At 34.9% G+C, this 20,548-nt stretch overlaps 1 protein-coding gene across 3 annotated transcripts in view; it reads right to left on the bottom strand.

Annotated features, from left to right (window-relative positions):
* The window catches only part of TAF2 (TATA-box binding protein associated factor 2), a 61,379-nt gene that overhangs the window by 22,909 nt on the left and 17,922 nt on the right, over window positions 1-20,548 (bottom strand). For all 3 annotated transcript variants that reach the window (XM_077782289.1, XM_077782284.1, XM_077782283.1), the window contains exons 10-20: window positions 19,231-19,316; window positions 15,592-15,727; window positions 14,438-14,592; window positions 12,217-12,331; window positions 12,009-12,118; window positions 11,283-11,348; window positions 9,134-9,386; window positions 5,737-5,877; window positions 4,300-4,410; window positions 3,050-3,243; window positions 2,363-2,502 (exon numbers count right to left, since the gene is read on the bottom strand). In XM_077782289.1, the coding sequence (XP_077638415.1) occupies window positions 2,363-2,502; window positions 3,050-3,243; window positions 4,300-4,410; window positions 5,737-5,877; window positions 9,134-9,386; window positions 11,283-11,348; window positions 12,009-12,118; window positions 12,217-12,331; window positions 14,438-14,592; window positions 15,592-15,727; window positions 19,231-19,316 (1,507 nt within the window). The remainder of the gene's footprint in view (window positions 1-2,362; window positions 2,503-3,049; window positions 3,244-4,299; window positions 4,411-5,736; window positions 5,878-9,133; window positions 9,387-11,282; window positions 11,349-12,008; window positions 12,119-12,216; window positions 12,332-14,437; window positions 14,593-15,591; window positions 15,728-19,230; window positions 19,317-20,548) is intronic.

Raw genomic sequence — 20,548 nt, 5'->3', positions numbered from 1 at the left:
ATAAGTAAATTTTATAAAGTTAAAAAACCCTTTTCACTTCAAGTGACTTTAGATAAACTGTCCAAGCCCCCTTGTATGCTGCCTCAAGCATTTTAAAAAGTTACCATTTCTCAAAAAACCCCTTGCTATTAATGGCAAAGAAAACAAGTTACTCTGTTCCATGAAGAAATTATTTCTTTTCAAGTTACTCAAAAAAAGTTAGTGTTATTTCTACTCAGAAAGTTCCACCCAGAAAACACAGACTTTCCTTTTTATGGAAATTACAAAATCGGTTAGCTTCCTTTACAAGTACTGTTAAAAGCCAGCTCTGGCACAAGCAACAGGCACTTGATAGCCGCTGGTTTGCATCCAGTGTGAACTGGAAACCAGGTAACTGGGAACAATGAGAATCAGATCTCTTGGCAATAGATCACCAATCATTTCTCCTTCCAAAGCCAGATTTAGGGCTCTGCAAGGCAAGCACTGCTAACTTCTCTATGGCTAGAGTAAGAAGTCAGCACACTGAGTTTCTGGATCATCCCTCCACCAAAAACCCACCAGTCTTACAGAAGGAGCGGGAGATTCTGTGTTCAATACTGGAAGCTTGTATTTGAGAAATGACTGATGACTAGCTAGATATCAGGCTGTGATAGAAGATAAATATTTGCATCTGCTACCTCTGCATCAGAGAAAAAGCTGTTGGCAAGGGACAAGGTACCTAGGTACAGCAGTATTCTAGTATGTCATTATCAGATCTCAGAGTGAGCTCAGTCAAAAACTCTGTTCAGATCAACCACTGATTACAAGTAATCTACTACTTTTCACCATTCAAGTTTTAGCTTCCTGTAGATTTCAAGCAACTTACTCTATTATCTTGCTTATACCACATCCCGTTTGATCAGCTGTTTTAAAGATGTACTTTAGAACTTTGTAGTACAAGCACTTTCTTATTCAAGCCAGTTATTAACTATAAATACCATCCATAAAAGGTCAAGAATTTAACGAGAAAACATTATTTCTATCAGTTTGTCTTTCCACAGGGTGGGAGGAAATTAGTGAGGAGATTGTTCTGAAGAAAGAGCTGATGAGTAAGCTTTCTATTCTCCAGCAAATATTTCCACTAACATTCTATGAAGGGTGGAAAAAAGCAAGTCACCCATAAGAGAGAGATATGCACAGCACTAGCACAGTTCTGTTTTCTAGCTATCACTCACAGGATCACTAAGTGGTCTGTGTGCAGTGGATTAAGGATACAGTGTCTGGTGATTACAGGAGGGAGCCTGAGCACTGCTGGGTGCACAGCCTCCCTCACAGGTATCAGCTGCTCAGAATGACAGCCTGCTTTCAGTCTGACTGGATGCCTGAGTTTCACTGAATGCATTCACTCCAAGACTCAATTGCCTTGAAACCTCCCACTGCTTATCTAGTTTGAGAAGTCTCTGAATAGAATAACAGGCATAATGTCAAGGTAATACAGCCCTTAAAATGAAGGAGAAAACAATTATTCATGTATCAAGCAAAGGAAACTCTCCTTTACCCTGAAAACAAAACAAACCTAAGAAATCTGAGGCAGAATAATTAGAAATCTAGATCCCCCAGTCTGCTACAGAGGAAGAACTGAATGATTTGACCACTTTGAAAGGTATAAACCTCCAAACACAAAAGTACTACAAATCTGCTGATCAAAGGAAGACTAACCCAAATAAATGAACATGACAATATAATATCAAATTAACTTCATGTAATGCAGATCACTGAAGCTGTAATTTCTAACTGCCATTAGAAATCTGTCAGGATTGAGTATCAACTACAGAACATTTAAGAAACTGTCCAGGGCTTTTTTTTTTTTTTTCCATGGATCTTCAATAGTTAACTACGATAAAGGCAATATTAAAAGAATGTAAACATCTCACAAACATAAGCGATACATAAGGAATGACAAAACAGAATCAGCCAAAATATATCTGCAATAATCTAAGTTTCCAAAATTTATAACCAAAAGATGCATGCAAAAAGCACAATTAAGATATTAGCAAGAAGGTAAAGCAAAATCAATTACTTTGACTAGAAATTAGGGCTAAAATCAACTAAATCAAAGTCACTGAAGTGTTAAAGACAAATTATCAAATCCCCTTACTGCCACTCATTATTTCAAAACATTGATATCTGATTCAATTTGCAAAGCACTGAGAAACAATGCTCAGCACATCTTCATAACACTTGTACTTGCTGGGACAAAACAATAATAGAAATCTCAGTTTTTTATTAAAAACCTGTGACCACACCTCTTCTGATGGACACTATTTCAACCTAACATTAATGAGGTAAGCATTACATATATGTAGAATTGTTACATAATGTCAGAATACTTGGAAAAAAGTACCTTTTGTGTAGTCAACAACAGCTTCCAGTGCTGCTATCCGGACATCGATGAAGTGCCCGTATTCTGCGTATGACTTGAAGAGAGCAGGATCACTTGGGACATGACCATTCTTCTGAAGCACTCGAATAGCTTTTAAACAGCTAGAAATGGTAGAAGAAAATATACATCAGCTTCATAGAATACCAGCCAAGAAAAATAAAATTAATTTCTTCCAAATCAAGTATTGCAAATCTTCTGAAATATGTTATCTGTATTAACACGATTAATATGTTACAATTACTTTCACAGCATTAGCATATAGCTCTTATTATCTCTGAATTAGGCAGAAACACAAACAAAATATTCCACCCTGTCAAATCCATTGCTTGGTTTCAGTACAGCCATGATAACTTAGAGAAAACATAGCTCAGATGATGTTGCATGCCCTACAGTTATTGTTACAAGGCAAAACTTTCATAAATGCTCTTCTTAAAGAGACATGGAAAGATCAAATTATGACTGCTACTAAAGGTTTACATTGACAAAAATTAATGCTGAAAAGTAAAGAAATCAAGAAAAACTTGCATAATCAGCTTTTGAAACTCAAAGGGAATTTGACATTTAAGATTAAGACATACAGGCTAAAATCACAAAAGCTAACTACAGAAAGGTACATAAAACCCAAGAAAAGTACTCATTAAAGTGTACCTGACTGTGATAGTATGTCTGTAACTGGGAAGAAGCTTCTCCATATTCAGAAAACGGGTAATTTCCTCAAGAATAAGTCGTACATCAGGATTTAAGTTATCTAATGTTCGAACTTCGTTGTTCACACTGACTGCAGGAGTCACAGAGTTGGCTAGGGCATCAATCAGCTCAGCACGATAGTAGTTGTCTGAAAACTAGAAAAATCCAGTATTTAATACCTGGGCTCATAGTTTTAGCCCTTCCATTATGCTGTCTTTTGCATCTGTTGGTTGTGTTAGTAAGCAGCAAAACATAATATTTACAAAAAGCAGACTGAAGTATTGGATTTGAGTATTAGTTACTTTAACCTAAACAAACCAAACATCTGTCAGATCCAGGAGAAGATTTCAAACACGTGTAGAAGGGACACATGGAAAGGTGAGGATGAGATGTCAACACATGTCACCCCTTTCTGTGACTACTGGTGTCCAAGTCTCTACCTCTCCCCATCCATCATCCTTATTTCAGTAACAAGCAGCACGTCTTGTTACAGTATGTGTTCTACACACAAGAAGAAATTAAGTTTAAGACACATTAGACTGGTTCCACTTCACTTTGGATACTTAATTGGGAAGATTATGCTAGGCTCCTAGCTATAGAGATGGAATTCTGTATCATCTCAGGATCTTAAAGGTCATTTAAACATCCTTCAGAAGTGTCTGTTTGGGAAGGAACTTGGGGTGACATTTCTAACTCAGATGGTTCAGTTTAGTGATGAAACAACATAAACCTGTGGTTCACCTGTTATTTAACCACATGAAGATAATCCAGTTCTGTGAGCTACAACTGATACTCAGAACACAGAATTTCAGAGTCCTGTGTAATGCTAAAAAAATATTATTTCCTTTCATTGCTCTTTCAAATACTCATCTCAAGTAGAAATAAACATCAAAAAACCTATGTTTAACTTCTCATGCTACATTTTCTCCAAACACTTGGGTCTTCTGAACGAAAAAGAGTAAAGCAAGAGAAGTATGTGTGCAAATGAAGACAAGCAGGTCCATAGTAACAACAAGCACACAGAGCTTTGAAACATAGAAATATCAGCTTACAGAATATTCTCTAACATTTACCGCATCACCTTTTCATCAACTCTGAGCTAGGTATTTGCAGTAGTGGCATCCAACATCATGCAGTATACTAACTCAAACTCTTTTCACAAAAAAAAAAAAAAAAATCAGTAAGAAAAGTAACATAAATACTGTCTTTACCTTATTCTTCCTGTTATCGTTATACTTGATCAAATCCAAAATAAACATTAAAACCTCCTTAGGACAAAGGTTGTGAACATCTCTCAGAAGGGCCATGGCAACAGGCATAGTCTGTGTAATAAAATTAATGAATATCACTCTTTATATTATTGAAATGATAGTTACACCCTGAAAAGAGGTACATCCTGAAAATCAGCAATTAACAGATTTACAATAGCAGGTGTCTGAAAAGCTGTATTTCCATGCTTTTTTGAAAGTCAGACCATGTACGGTGTAAGTTTCAGATCAAATCAACTACGTAGTTATTGCTCAGTAATTAGTCACATTACAGACATTAAAAAAAAAAGAATATTCAAAAAACAGACTTTCAAGTCAGGACACTATCAAAAAGGTATCAAATGAAAAACAATGAGACAAAGAAAATGATGATGGAATTTCTCTTGAGATAGACACTGAATTTGAGTGTTTTCATGTGAGCACAATGTCTAAGCTTCCACTTTCACTGAGACATACAGACCCAACAGGGTCAATGAAGCCTGAACAATTATTAGCCAGACATCTGTTATTCTGATTAGGTATTTATTTTAGAATGAGCTAAGCAGATCTCTCAGCTCCACTCAACATAGACTTAAGAATATTACTCTAGATCTACACACTTGCCACATAGCATTAGAAGGGAGAAAAATGTAAGATTCAGTGGTGAAGAATGAACAATGGCAAAAAAACCCAGAAAAATGCAAAAAGAAGGACCAAGAATAACACAGTTTTGGACAGAGTGATTTGAGTCTACTGTAAAATCAGTAATATATAATCCATGAAATAAGAACTCAATTACTCAGTCAAGTAAATCTCAAGAGAAAAGCATTGTAATTAATTTTATTATCCAATGAACAACCAAAAACTATGGGTTACAGCAAAAAAAAACTGTGCTAACACCAAAAGAAACAGCAGCAATATGTGATGTTGACAATAGAAAGAGGGAAAGAAGGATTATGCAATGTCTTGAACTAAAAAAGTCCACCAATTTAAGAGTTATAAGATTTTACTTGCAGTATGGTGTAACTGGTATTAAAGAATAAACGTAGTTGCTAAATTCACCTAAAAGATAAAATTAGTATCCTCCTTCAAGTCCTATTTATGAATGAGTTTACAAATAATTGCAAGTAATTATATAATAATATGTAATTCACCAGTCTTCTGAAGAAACTGCTAATTTAACTTCAGCTAATCAGAAAAAAATAGCTAAGAATTTGTTAATTTATTTTTTAATAAGATGGAACAAACTGAAGCCATATGACAAAGAATAAGTTACTTTGATTTTTATTACAGAGGAAATCAGGTTTGTTCTATCCACATTCCTATAATTGTCAATTGTAGGAACACTTTTGTATTTTTGACAGTTCTTTAAAAACATTCACTGAGAAAAAGAAATTTTACCTTTTGAAGAAAGTAGCTCTGAAAGTTCATGAAGTTGTTGGTCTTCACAATGTTTGGACAAGTCTTACAACAAAACATTCGGGTAAAGAGTGACTTCATGGCTGGTGGTCCTGTCCATGTGCTTACCATGGAATTTGCAATCTGAATAATTAGGGGGAAGGGAAATCATATTAACATGACCACTGAAAGTTTAGTTTGGCTGTAGAAAATTAAACATTTCCCATAATCAAAAAGGATAATTGCCAAGAACATTTTCTCCTTTAAACAGATACTTACTTTCATGAGTGTATTATCTTATATTAGCTAAATTTTCACTGTCAATTCCCAATATATCTTATCTACATTAAAGGTAAGTTTTATGGAAATGGCTCAATTGGAAGACATCTGCAACTAACTATCCTTCCATAATAAACTTCTGTTGTTAATTATTTTCTCTTTTATATATTTTAGATGAATATTCTGTGTTTACTAAGCCAAGTTCTCTGACTCTACGGAAACCAGTGATGGAAGGGGATTTTGCAATACCAACTTCACAAATTTACCCTGGCAGTAACCTCAGCCTAGACTTTAAAACAGGCCACAGCTACCCCAAGAATAAAAGACCACCCCTGAAGTTAAAGGCTTTTTGTGCCTTCCCAGCATCCTGGGTTTCATACATTTGCTGTATGGAGCACTGAAAGCCTGCAGACTTTCAGTCTGTGAAGAACACCTGTGCCTGCTGATGGTTAATCTGACTGATGATGTGTGTGCACACAAACAAATGGGACCAATGCACCCCACACAAACTAAGGAAAAACCTGTTGATACACAGAAAAACCTGAATTTGCTGATTTCCTTCTAAATGATGCAGCTTGTTTCAAAGGCTATTACATATTTAGCAAGTGAAGAAAAAGCAAGAGGCTATTTGAACATGCACAGCAATCCACTTCTCCATTGCTTTTGGGGAAGTGTGGTGCTTTATTACTCAATAACATTTTTCCACTAACTTGGGCTTCAAAGGAAAATCAGAAAGGGAAAATACTGCAATTGATCTTCCCCTTGCAATAACTGAAGTGTTTGAACTAAAGATGCAGGTACAGCTTTTTCTGAAAGGTACAATAACTCTTCCTGCAGAGGAAGATTAATCCCAAAAACTGCTTAGAAACCATGACAAAGAACGTAAAACTACAAATATGAAATTTATGTAGCAGTGTCCAATAAAACTCAATCCCCAAAATATCAAGTTGTATTATGCTTATAAGATATTCACTATTCCATTAATATCAGGGTGTACATTTTAAAATATTAACTTCTTATTGTAAGCATTTAATTTCACTAAGCCTGCAGACGAACAACTACTTTCAGTTAAAATCAAGAGTAGTTAAACCATCATCTTTTCATTATTTTTTTGGTCTTATGTGTTGTGACTCATTTGAATTTCTCTTTACAGACAGAATTTGACTTTTCTACTTAGTCTACTGAGACATTATACATTCTGAGCTAAATGAAACTGCACATTCCCCATACAGTAGCAGAAATTACTTGTGTTGCATTATTTCTACTTAAAAAGGCAGGAGGCACACTCAATTTCTGCATCATTCAATTCAGTACAGCATAAAAATGCAGACTAAGGTTTAACTTTCATGCACATTTATGAAACTCCTCAACATTTGGGAGGGTAGTGTTCCTACGGCAACATTTATAACACATCACCTACACTGCAATCAATCTGAACTGGGAAATCAGCCTGGGTACTCTCAGGAATTATGATTGTGACATTATTTTCTCCTTTCTCTGTATTTGTTATTTGTCCTGAAGGACTCAGCACAGCATGTGTACACACATGCTCACACGTATCTCTTAATTTATCAATGAGGATATGTCACCTGGATACTTCACTGCTGAGAGACTTTTTTACAATGAAGTATATACACCAAGAAAGTATAGCAAATTCACTTTGACAATTGCATTGTCACATATCATTTCTCCGTATCAACATGAATACACTGAGAATATTTGACAACAGTAACTGCAACCCAGCTAGAAACTGTAAATCAACAAAAAAGAACCTTCCTCCTGAATAATCACAAGGGACTTAACTTTTTTCAATAAAGAATACAAATCCTGAATATTTACAACCTGAGAAAATTAAACTCAATGACAACAGGAAGTTATTCTTATTAACGTCCTGATGTTGGAATCAGTAATAGAATGTATTACTTTCCTCCCAGGTAACTTACATAAACATATCTACAACTTTGTTCTGCCATGCTCCTTCGCCTTGATTTAATGTCACAGCCATACTTTCTGCCTGCCACATTATCTTCTTTTATGCAAGTCAACCACCTTATCCACAGACCCAAGATTTTCCATACAATTACAATTGAACAAAACCAGCAATGATTATCTGCAGCCAAATTGCCTAAGAAGTTACAGTAAAGACAGAAAAAACTATAGCATTAAATGTTGCAACAACATTCTGTTAATATTTACCTGTGGAAAATATACTATTAGATATGCCAAGTGAATTTGTTATGAAAAGCACATATTTTAAGCCAGATAACGGCAGCACCAATACTAGAACATACATTAGCAGTTTCACATCAGTGTTTCAGAATATTAAAATAGTTTGTCAAAAACACTGGGATTTTGATTTTCAAAATAAGGCTGAAGGTTTTATTTCTGTACAGGAACTAAATTAATCCAAACAGGTACACAGCAGAAAACAAGCTATATGTCAATAATCTGAACTCTACAAATTGTCAATCAATATGTCTTCATGTGCATAAAAGTCACTAACATGCCATTTTAGAAATTCTTCTTCTTCTGTATTTCCACCCACTTGTGGTAAAATTACAGGTTTACTAATTTTAATTCTTAATGCTAATTTTATGTCTAAGAAAAAAAAGATCTTCCCTTTTCAAGGCAATTATTTGGCTTTTTAATACTTAATTGTATCCCAACTTGATGTTTATTTTGTGACCCTATTCAATCTGAAACGACATAGAGCAGCAATCTCAAGTTCAGTTAGGAAAAGATGAATTTCAGCACTTCAGAGTTCTCAACAGACTGGCCAAGGAACTTCCCACTAAAAAAATAAAAAATATACTTTGGTTCTGAAAAAAAGTAAAACAAAAGTCTTTTATTTCTGCCACTTAATGAAATCTGGAAAAATCCCTTGTGGTTTTCATGTCTGACATCTCGATTTTGACAATTATGAAAGCCTTCTGCAGTCTCCATTTACAGGCTAAAATAATACAACTTTCCTTTCAAATCAGCCATGTTAAAAATACTTGGCAAATACATTCAAGAAGCTAAATCTCAAGCCAGTTTAGGAACTGTGATGAGTTTTGACCATTTTCAGCCATTTACAAAGTCTAGTGGATTTCCTCCCTTAGTGCCATCCACACAAGCTCACCTTTGCAAGGCAGAAGCAGGCCAGCATTCTCACGCGGTAGAAGCACTGCTCCTGCTCCAGGATGTCAGTCAGTGCAAGCCGGGATGCCGGAGTAGGGAACTTTTCCAGTGCCAGAATGGCTTCTTCTTGTGCCACCACATCTCTCTCGTATCTCAGCTGATACTGCCACATGAAATCAGACTGTTCAAATTCCACCTTCCTCAGTACTGACATATCGGGATCTATTCTTATCCAGAGCAAGGGGGAATCAGCACTAAGACAGACACAAAAACATCAGCAGTTTTACAAAATTTCAAGACTATAGAAATTCTAAAGATCTTCTAACTTGTTATGAGTTATTTTTAAACTATTTAATTTCAAAGAACCATAACAAAGTACAGGTTAGAGAGAACTTTTGAAAGTCTCTTGTTCTAATCTTCTGCTTCTATGATGGCAATTTGATAGCCTCCCAGGGCAATCTGTCCAAACATCTAATATATCAAAATGAATATAGTAGTTTAGGATTTTTAACCTACAGATCTTTGTTCATGGTAAACTACTGCATGATCCCAGTATATGTAATTCTATTCTATTCTATTTTCCTAACTGATAAGCACTTTATCACCTTTTAAAGGTTAAGACTATGAAAAAAAACCCAAGAAACAAAATCTGGTGGTATATACAATTTTTTTAATTAATAGATGTGAAAGTCCTTTACAACTCCTCACATACTATGATGTTAAAAGCTGACAAGGGTAATCATGAAAATGATGATAAAAATCAGGATTAAAGTTATCCTACAGATAAAATTACTCAGTTGTATTCCACCCAAATACATATTTTATACTTTATTATTCACACAGCACCATGACTGCCAAAGTGGTTTACGGAAGCAACAAGCACAAATTATGCAGTACATTATCTTACTCATTTTTCCCATATAAAAACCACAAGATCAAAATACCAGCATGGCATTAGAAAAGAGTTTGGACTGATGAAAAGTGCATAATTATAAATATGATGAGTATTTCTGTATATGTTTGTAGAAAATCCAGAATTACCACCAAGTTAGTAGGTAGAGAAGAAACAACAGTGAAAGAGTGTATACACAAGATTTAGAAAATAGAATGTGTATTATCATACATGCTTGGAGCAGAAGAGCCCAAACTGGAGAGCAGAATGACCACACCACAGATCTGGTTATCAGATAAAGTGCAAGTATCTTGCATAAAATCCTATCCCAGTTCAAAGGTCATTCTAAGATCACTGAAGTCTCAGCTCAGAGTAACGCAGCAGGGACCTGAGCATAACTGATCAAAAATAGTCACAAACATTTAGGGTAATTATCCTTCAATACAATTAAATTATTCATATGTCAACTGTCATATGGAAATGATAGCAAATGACTTGCTCAATGTAAATACGTCTTACAAAATTTTTTCTCATCATGTATTAGATTAGGTTAAATTTATTAGAATTAATGACACTTTTAAGATGACAAGCCATCTATCCTTCTTCAAAGAGACACCACTGGCTTTCAAGACCAGTTATTTACTTCCCTCAGCCAGAAAACAAGGTGCCAACACCTCCACTGTCTCTGAGGGTACTACTGGCTCCAAGTCAAGGAAGGTAAGGCAGGTATTTACACTGAGCAACAATTTACTTCCAAAGAACTTAACAGTTCCAACTGAAATTAATGTCAGTGTGGATTTCAGTATGAAGCACTTCATCATTATTTTAATCTAGAGGAATTCTTTTGTAATTACAGATTTCAGGAACCTGTCTGTATTAGCGGCAGTTAAATGGTCTTGATCAAAATCCAATAAAAATTGCTCTCACTTCGTTTCAAACAAATTCTTGATTACATTTTACCTATGAAGTTAGCTGAAAGGTATAATTGGAAATGAGTTTAAGTAATTTATTACCATCATACATGCTCAAGATTTTCTATAAAATCTGATTATATTGGTTAACCCATACTTTTTACACTTTGCTAGCATTTTCCCAGCTACAGCAGAAAAGTTTCAGTAGAGAAATGTGGGATAGTCTTGAAAGTTGTCAGCCATATAACAAAGTACAACTTTGTTATCCAATCTTTCAAAATAGCATGATTTAGACAAGGGGAGGATGGCTCAGACTCGCACTGAGAAACTCCAACAAGCCAACTTACTCCATAGCAGAAAGGTCCATGTCCACCTCTTCTCCATTCATCAGTGGAATCTTTTTCTTCTTATTTCTATTAATAAAGAGGGGAAAAAAAAGTATTAGTTACCAGACTGGCAAATATATGTTTATAAATGAAGTTTAAGACTGCAAAATACTCTATGCATTTCACCACATAGAAGCATAATGCTCTCTCCAGAAAAAAATATTCACAAATTTGAGCTATGCATCCATATCTATAATTTTTTCTCCCACTATTTTTACAATTACATATAAACATACAAGTTCGAGAAGTAGAATTCAAAGTAATTATTAAAATGCATTAGAAGATGGAGAGAGTCTATGTGGGAAGTATGTCACTTTTCTTGTTCCTTAGGTTTACCTAACAATCTTGGCACTCTGTTCACTTGAGGCAATCCTCTGGCCTACATTTGTCTTTCTTCTAATTTGTGATTCTCATTCAAAGACATTTTGAATAATTTGATTAATTGGAGTCTTCATTCAACTTATTCTACATAAATTAGGTTTTCACAAAACTTCTATAAGATGGTTTACAATTAAGAACTGTGTAAGGTTTCTTGCTGTCCTTAAACAGTATGAAATTCTCCCCTTTACATCACAGGTAAATCTTGTCTAGTAAGATTAAAAAGAAATATATATTTATCATCAAATGCCCTGTATATTTTCATAAATACATAGTAAAAATACCTGAAATTAATATTTTAGCTCTTACCTTCTGCTTTTAGAATGGCAAGGTATATCATGTTTAAGACTGTTTTCTTCAATCTGCAATGTATGGTTGAATGAGCCATCAAGTTCTTGCACTGTCACTTTAAGAGGACCCTTCAAGTTCACAAGATTTTGTTATTAACATTAAACTTATGCTTATTAATGTAGACATCATACTTGTACATGTAGGTAAAATATGGAAGAGACCTTACCACGTATTTCTGAGTCCCAGGAGATGTGTAATCTTGTTTTATTTCCAATTCCAATACATTCCGTTTTCTATTAAATGCAAAGCTACCATAAAATTTTACCACTCCACTCTGGTCCCTAATAAGCAGTATAGGAATTCTAGTGCACAATGCAATAGTTATAAAAAGCCATAATTCTCAATTCTTAACACTTGCTTTATGCTTCTTTATTCTTAGAATTTCCCATTCCAAGAAAATTTGGAAATGAAATCACTCATGTTAATTCATGAAATTCTGGGGTTTTACATTCTTTAAATTTTTTTTCTTTTCATGTTTCCTATGGAGAAAAACCAAAATGAAAAGAAAACTACCTAGCATGAAGAAATTAATTATGAAAAACTATTCTGGACTCCACCACATCCAATGTCCTTGGCATGCTCTCAGAAAAAGTAACTGTGTAAGACTTCAGTAATTTCAATATGGTTTTGCTATATATTTTAGTAAAATTAAACTGAGGGGAAAATGTAGACATTAGTTTCTGTTTTCTACCCACACTACATTAACTCCATTATTCTATTGCAGTTTTCCAAACTGGGTCACGTGAGCATTCACATGTGTGTATATATGAATTCACACATACATGAAAGTATACAATATGAAGGATAAAAAGTAACAATCTCATTCTAAATTTTTGCCCAGGCAATTATTTCTTCAAGACAACTTTTCCTGTGAATAATTTCATCCTTCATTTCTGTATCACAGCCATTACTACACTTTACTTATAGTAAACTAAAACACTAAGCTGAAGCATTTTAGTCTAATGCACACTCTCACAAGTCTCTGACAATATGAGACAAAAGCAAGGGAGGAAAATATGTTCTTTCATGTCCCAACATTTAAGGAAAGAGCTTCCATATTCAAAGACACTTCTTATTGTACAGGGGTAATTAATTTTCCTCCCAAAATTTGGCCATTTGCCTAAATACCTCAGACTGGTTCTGTTCATGGAGGCTGCCTTCACGAAACTCTTGGACTTTGTCATCAGGTACAGTTTAAGACATTTTTAGTGTTTTTTTAAACTCAGCATCAACACAGCCCTTGCTAATGGCATAAGACAGCACTAGGTAACAGCAGCAGGATCCCCTCCCAAACAACATGAAGACCTTCTGTGATCTTACAAGGTGGGAAATCCATTGCCACAGGAATAGAAGTGTTTGAAGCATGGTAGGGAGGTTGCAGGAGGTTGCAGGATTAAATACAAGGTATAGTTACCAGGACCAACCTTGGGGCCAAAGCATGGAAAAGGTGAAACTAATCCCCAAATGTGTGAGGTACAACTTTCTTCCCTACAGAACTGATGTAGTTAAGATTCACCCAGCTCAGACAGTAATGCTGACATTTAGGCGTCACTTCAGTGTGAATACAGAATTCCTATTTTTCTTAAGTACTTGGCATAGCAAGGTATGTAAATTAGAATAATGTGTATTTATTCTTTATTCTTTATATACTTCTGATGCAAATAAAAGACTAACCTCCCATATTACTCTGTAAATACTAATTATACCATGCCTTTTACTTAAGACATTGAGATGCGTGAACGTTGTTAAATTAAGTACCTCCTTTTGTTGTCTGTTACAACAGTAAGGTATGCTTTTGCTGCAGTCATGTACAATTCTAGCCTGGAGTAACAATGAACCCTGTTTCTTGATTAGTATCAGTTAAATTTGAAGAATCAACACACAGAGGTTTATATTACCTGAAACTGTGCTATTAACATAAGCTACCAAGCTATTAAAGTATATTGTAAATGAATACTCTGTGCTTTAGGTTACTTATTTCATGGTGATTTACTGGAAATCACATATTAAAATGCACCAGACTATAGCATTTTCCATGTCCCAGTTCAGCATATTTCTACGGGCAGTGTCCTCTGGAATCCTTTTAGTATAATTTGGCCTTAAACTCCAGCAGAGCTCCTGTGCTTCTTTCAAAGGAAAACTTAAAATAATGAAATCCCTTCTAGTAAAGAACATGCAAAAAAGCCAGCAAAGTTCAAAGGACTATGAAAAGATTGTGAACTCGTGGCTCACATATATATCTAAGTCACAGAATAATGTACTTAACTGTTTTATGCAAAGGCATTTCCTTATTTTATGCCCTTCTTCACATTCTTTTAATAGTGCCAATTAAAAAAACCTAACTCATTTTCCATATTAACAATCCAGACCAAGAATAAAAAGGATACACCCACTGCTTTATTAAAGGTTGGATGTCTTTGCCTGAGACATTTGAGATAGATTTCAAAAACCCAGATGTGGAAACCAACATCTGACTCCACATGTGTGACTGGAACTTCTGAGATGAAGCAGTACTGGCCAGACTCAACAATTTGTTGAAAACCTAAAATGATAAAAAGTTATTACTTTCCCTAAGTATTGATATATAAAATAAGCTTTTCTGTTCAGTTTCTGTTGAATTGCAACTAAAGGCTGATAAACTCACTTTCTGATAACTGGCTTTAAAAAAAGGCTTTCAAAATAAAGACTTTACAGGAAATTACTTGCTTGACTATATCAGAAATTTTCTGTCCAAATGTATCTTCCTCCAAGTTACACATACACATACCAAATATATTAAAAGAACATCAACTATCAAAAATTATCTACAGTCAAAGAAATCACTGACTATATCTTCTTTTTCAGTAATTAAACACTCATCAGATTCTCTGCAGTATTTTCAACCTGACATTATCCAAAATAGCTCTAGCACAATAATGTATGTTTTCCTTAAAAACAACCTCATACCAAGGCAAAAACCCCCAACCCCCCAAAAACCTGAAGCTGATAAGAAAATATCACTCATTTTTTAACTGTTTATTTGTAGCACCCTATTCTTTCTAAGGTATGTCACAAAACATAATTAGTGAAGAAGAGAAACTACAGTTCTGTAGAAGTTCAGTATTTAAGAATAAAATTGCAATCTTCTATTCAAATGCTTCTTCTAAGATAAGCATCTAAGTTTCATCCAGCACTGAAAACTGTATATAATGAGAGAACTGGATTCTCATTATTTATAACTTCATTAGATTAGCTCACAGCAGCACCAGTCAGGGACAGGAAAACAGGCTCCCAGTGTTAACAACCAATTAAATTAACCCAAACCAATTAAACACCTTAAGATTAAAGAGAATATTCAGCATATAAAAAGTATTCTAAGTTATCCATAACAGTTGACCTTATCCTAGCACAAATGACCAAATATTTCTACAGTCCTGCTAAAATTGAAACTACAAATGGAATCCTATGATGACCTGTTCTCCTCTGAACTCTATTTAATGAACAGAAATGCAACTGAAGACAAAGAGTTTTTTGTATCTCACATAATCATCTAAATACCTACCTGTAACATGAACTCCATGCTAATTCTGTTCTCAATCAGTCTCATAACAAGATGTGCTTTACACTGGAACATAGTGTAATATTCCCAGGACAGTGTATGAGGGTGTTTGATAGAAAAATGTAAATGCGAAGCAGGGCTGAAAAAAAAACCAAAACAAAACAAAACATCTATTTTGCATTTTATTGAATGAAATTTAAAAGGTACCCCAGCAACCAAGCTCAGAGCTGCACCAACAATTACTCATGATTTCTTGTACTGCTTTAGTCATAAATTATGGCACACTTAAAATGACCACTCATTTGTCCAGAAAGGTGACCAGGATGTATGCAGCTGGCATACAGCAAGTACTGTACAGAGATTAACGACACCTGATAGCTGCTGTGTAGTGCTGCAGAGACAGTGGAAGCACCAGCACATTGAGCAAGGGACCTGTGACTGAGTCTGGAAATTACTCAAAAAGCAGCAATCTTCCTGCTCCATTTCCATTTAAGAGTGACTGCATATAGTAAATATTTTGTATTTAAATAAATAATTGTTGCAATTCAAGGAAAGTAGGAATTTTACAGCTCACAGAACACTTTCATGTGATGTGCCTAAGGAATTTCTTTCCTTTTATTTTAGTTAGCAACTTTGTCTTTCAACATTTTGGCAAACTTGGTATCTTCTAAATTAGATAACATGTCAAAGAAGACTAGGCAGTTAATACTTAATCCTTGAGAAGAATAAGACTTTTTTGCCTCCTTTTAAGGAGACTCTTATTTGAGAAGACGAAATTATAGATAGTCTGACTTAATTTTCTTGATGAACCAAGTCTGTGGCAACTGTATGTTGCTTGGCTATGTTTCTTCTTTTAGTATTTTTCACAGGACATCTGAGTTTTCCATGAATGAATAACACACATCTGAAGAAACCAGATTCGCTGAGTTTCACTAGCAAGTGCTCTAGAAAGACAGTACCAGTACTTAGCTCCTTGTCTACAGCCCTTAATACTTCAGATGACAAGAACCAAGGGAGCTGCAATACCTTAACTTTCCCATCCTTCTATTTACTGGGAGAATCCCTTGACTTTGCTCATGAGTATCTGTTTAAACATCTTAAGAAGATACAAAAAGAAAAATGTTTCTAAATTTAAGTATTACACTTCTTAGGTACAGTAATTTTGTGAAAAAAAAGTACGTAGGTTAACTCCTTGTTTGTAGTTGATAAGCAGTTGCTGAAGTCTCCCCTTATCACAATTCTCCTGTTATTCTGAATACTTCTCTATTTTGAGGTAGGGAAGGAATAGAAACCATGAAAGAACTGAAATTCAAGGAGGAAACTGAGGTTGTGGCTCAGACATTATATAATAATTTGGTCTCAGAATAAAAACTATTTATCCAGCTTCAAATTATACAAATTATTGACTTTTGTAAAATTCTTTTCTTGCAAATTACAACTGAGCCAGTACCCACAATCCCAAGATCGCTTTCTAAATTTACTAAGTGTTGATTGATTTTGGTACTGGTTACATTATTTAACTGCAAAAGAAACTGAGTCAAGTTTGCATTTGACAGTTACATCTTGCAGTTCTCTCAATATTAATACATTTCTTCAGATTATATTTTTCTTCAGTCATTGTAGTTCCACAGATTTTATTGAACTGGCACCAGAACAGTGTAAAAATTACCAATATGGACCTTTGTCAAAGTAGAAAGTGAACCAGCTTTTCCACAGAATTTTGTAATGTTCATGCTCCTGAACACAGTCCAGACATTCAGTATAAACCCTGTTAGTAAGCTTCTTCCATACAAAATGTAACTATATAAGTTTCTATAAGTTTTTAATTTTTACAGTAGGGTGGCACCAGTACAACCAAAGGCTGAAGAGAACCACAGTCTGAGAGAGGAGGACAAAACCAAAAGGTTACACACAAAGCTTTGTTCTGAAGCTTTCATCCACATGGCAGTTAATCTGAAGTTTTCTCTCCCTCATTTTCCCAGGCTCTAGGATTTTGTCTTTTAGAATAAGCACTTTGGAGTGCAGTGTTTGTGCTACACCAGACATAAACAGGAAGAATCTGAGACCTTTGTTTTGCACACAAATTAATTTGTGTGTCTGAAGGAAGTTGGGGTTTTGTATTTTTTTTTTCCCTTGATGATTTATTATATTTTACTTCTAATTTAGCTGAAAATGAGATTATTACTTAACACAAGTTTTCCTTATATTATAATTAATTGGAACTGCTGTGCTGCAAATATGTTTGCCAGGAAACTGTATCACAGAACAAAGAAATGAAATGCATAGAATATAGTAGAGAAAAATGGTCTAGGCTCCATTATGAAAATATTTTCCTTAAATACAAATTATCTCTCAGAGTCAGGAACATACCCATAATTTACATACCAGGGAACTCTGCAATCTACAAAGAAGACCAAGCTGTAATTCATACTTAAGTGATGCTATGGTTACTATTAACAAGCTGTAATACAACGAAGTAGTAAAATAACTGTAGAAACACTTTCCAAACATGAATCACAGCAAGGAAACACACCTTTAAGATCATTAGGACAAAATTTTGCCAATTATTTGTGTCAAATTATAGAATAGAATTCTAGAATATAGTGAAACATAGTAAAACTATCAGTTAGAAAGAGATTTCAGAGTTTCCTTCTTTAAAAATCTCTAGTTTCATCTGATCTTATTACTGTTAATTTAGTGATTTTCATAATTCATTCCATTCTAAATCCAGAGTTTTAACTTTAAATTAATGAAATCTGGATTTGTACACAATCAAATGTAAAAGAAACACTGTTATAGGCAATTTTCATAAGACAGGGGCTTCTGCTGCAGTAAAGAACAGAAGCTGACATAGTAGTCTACCTGCACAGCCTCAGTCTTGCAGTTGTGCACATGCCGCTTGTGTGTTTCCAAAGAGCAACTCCTTTGTGTAGCAGTGTTAAATGGAGATCAATTTATGAAAGAAAAGAAAAATCTAGCAAAAGCTTGTCACTGAAACCCATATCAACTTACTGATCTGACATGTAGTAGTATTTTTCCACCTCCAGTGTTCAGTACTACTCAGTGGGTAGTACTGGAGTATTACAAGAGAGGGGAGGGGAATCATTCTAAGCTAGACACACTGAAGCCGCAATTATTGGGAAAATAAAAATCCAGCCAGTTCACACTGGTAACTAACAGTACTTCACAGATGACTGATCTAATAATTTTCTACCCCCAATATACTAAGAAATCTCAGTCTAAGACTACAAGGTGGTATCTGAGAGCAGAAAGAAAAAAGAACAAAGAAATAGAAAGCTGATGATATCATTAAAAAAGCATGAAAATTACTAATCACTCCAGAAACAGCTCACATCAAAATTCTGGCTCCATGTTCTCTCTTATCCTCTTACTAAAAAGCACTTTTGTAAAGCATTAAAAACATTAATTATACTTCACTTCTTTGAGATCCAAATTGAAAGAAAAATAAAATAACAGGCATTACAATATACTCACGATGTACTTTATGAGACTGGTAATACATGCCTTGGGCAGCTCGAGATCTTCAGCCTTTGGCTTTGTGCTACACAACACACCCAAGGCATATATTAATGGCCCCATAAAAACATACTCTGCAATGACTTGCAGCTTAAATAAACATACTTGTCTTTCTCTTTTCCTCCTCCAAATATTGGATGCAGTAGAACTCCTCCAGTCTTCAGTTCATATGCCACGATTTGATCTAACTCCTAAAAACAAAATACCTAAGTAAGCATAATTTTGAAGAGCAGAGAAATTATTTAAAGAAGACAGGAAAGCTTTTAATATTGTTCAAGTCATACCTCCTAATAAGCTTGTTTACAAAGGGAGAAATATTTTAAAATCAGGGATGTTCCTCAAATGAAAAACAATAATGAAGAAGAAATTAGCAGCTTCTACTTGTTCAGGGCCTGAACGGGGAACTAATGCCAAACAGTGCTGAACTATATTATAATCATATTATTCTTCAATAAATAAGTTGTCTTTGTCCAAAAGAAATAAATGTGATGAGCATTTCATCCAATGGAAAACAACAACAGACACACACAAATAAATATATTATATAGAGATATAAATAAATAAATATTTATGTCTGGCCTAAGCTCTGCACTGGGTCTGAACTTGTGGGATGCCAGGTTAACAAGCACACCTTAAGGCAGGATGTTTCTAAGGACTCACTGTCACCCAAAAGTCAACATGAACCAAATTGTGTCAGCTTAAGCACAGGAAATGGAAATTGCCTGCAATGTGTTGTTATAAATTTTCCAAATGTTTATATGTACTGAGATTTATTGATACATATTCACTCGCACACTTTTATATATTGGTAATACACTACAAAAATGGCAGAACTGGAGGCTGTGACAGCAGCACCCCTTTTGGACACCTTTACTTTAGTGTGGACAGCTAGGGAACAACATAAGCAACTTCTGCTGCTGACAGCAGTGAACGCTTCCAACAGACCTCCATCCAGGTGTGCTGTTCTCTGCAGCACCTACACCTTCAGCACAGACAACACAAGACTGGAGAACTGAATGAGCATTAGGTAGAGAAGGAAATGGTACTGGTCCCCAGGTGAGTAAGGGATGTGAATGGAGCAAGGGGGACAGGATTTACTTTTTGCAATAGGGAGAGTAAGAGAAGGCGATGAGAGGAAGAAGATACGTATCTGTTTGTGAAAAAATGTTATTTGCAAAGAATGAGAGTCACCGCTGCTATCACTAGAAAGTACCTGTTTCAAAGATTACATTTGGAAACGTAAGCTACAGATAGAAATTTGTTTTCCAAGAAAAAAAATCACTACAAACAGGGAATTTTTTACCATTTCATTATTTCATTTAGTCCTTCAATGATACAAAAAGATACCTGAACCACCCATCCAAGCTAAGACTGGAGCCTCTCTGAGCTATATGAATAGTCATCACAGCATAATAAATTCACC

This window comes from Lonchura striata, chromosome 1 (assembly GCF_046129695.1).
Source record: "Lonchura striata isolate bLonStr1 chromosome 1, bLonStr1.mat, whole genome shotgun sequence".
NCBI lineage: Eukaryota > Metazoa > Chordata > Aves > Passeriformes > Estrildidae > Lonchura > Lonchura striata.
Note: the sequence above shows the minus strand (reverse complement) of the source record. Positions and strands in the feature narration are given on the sequence as shown.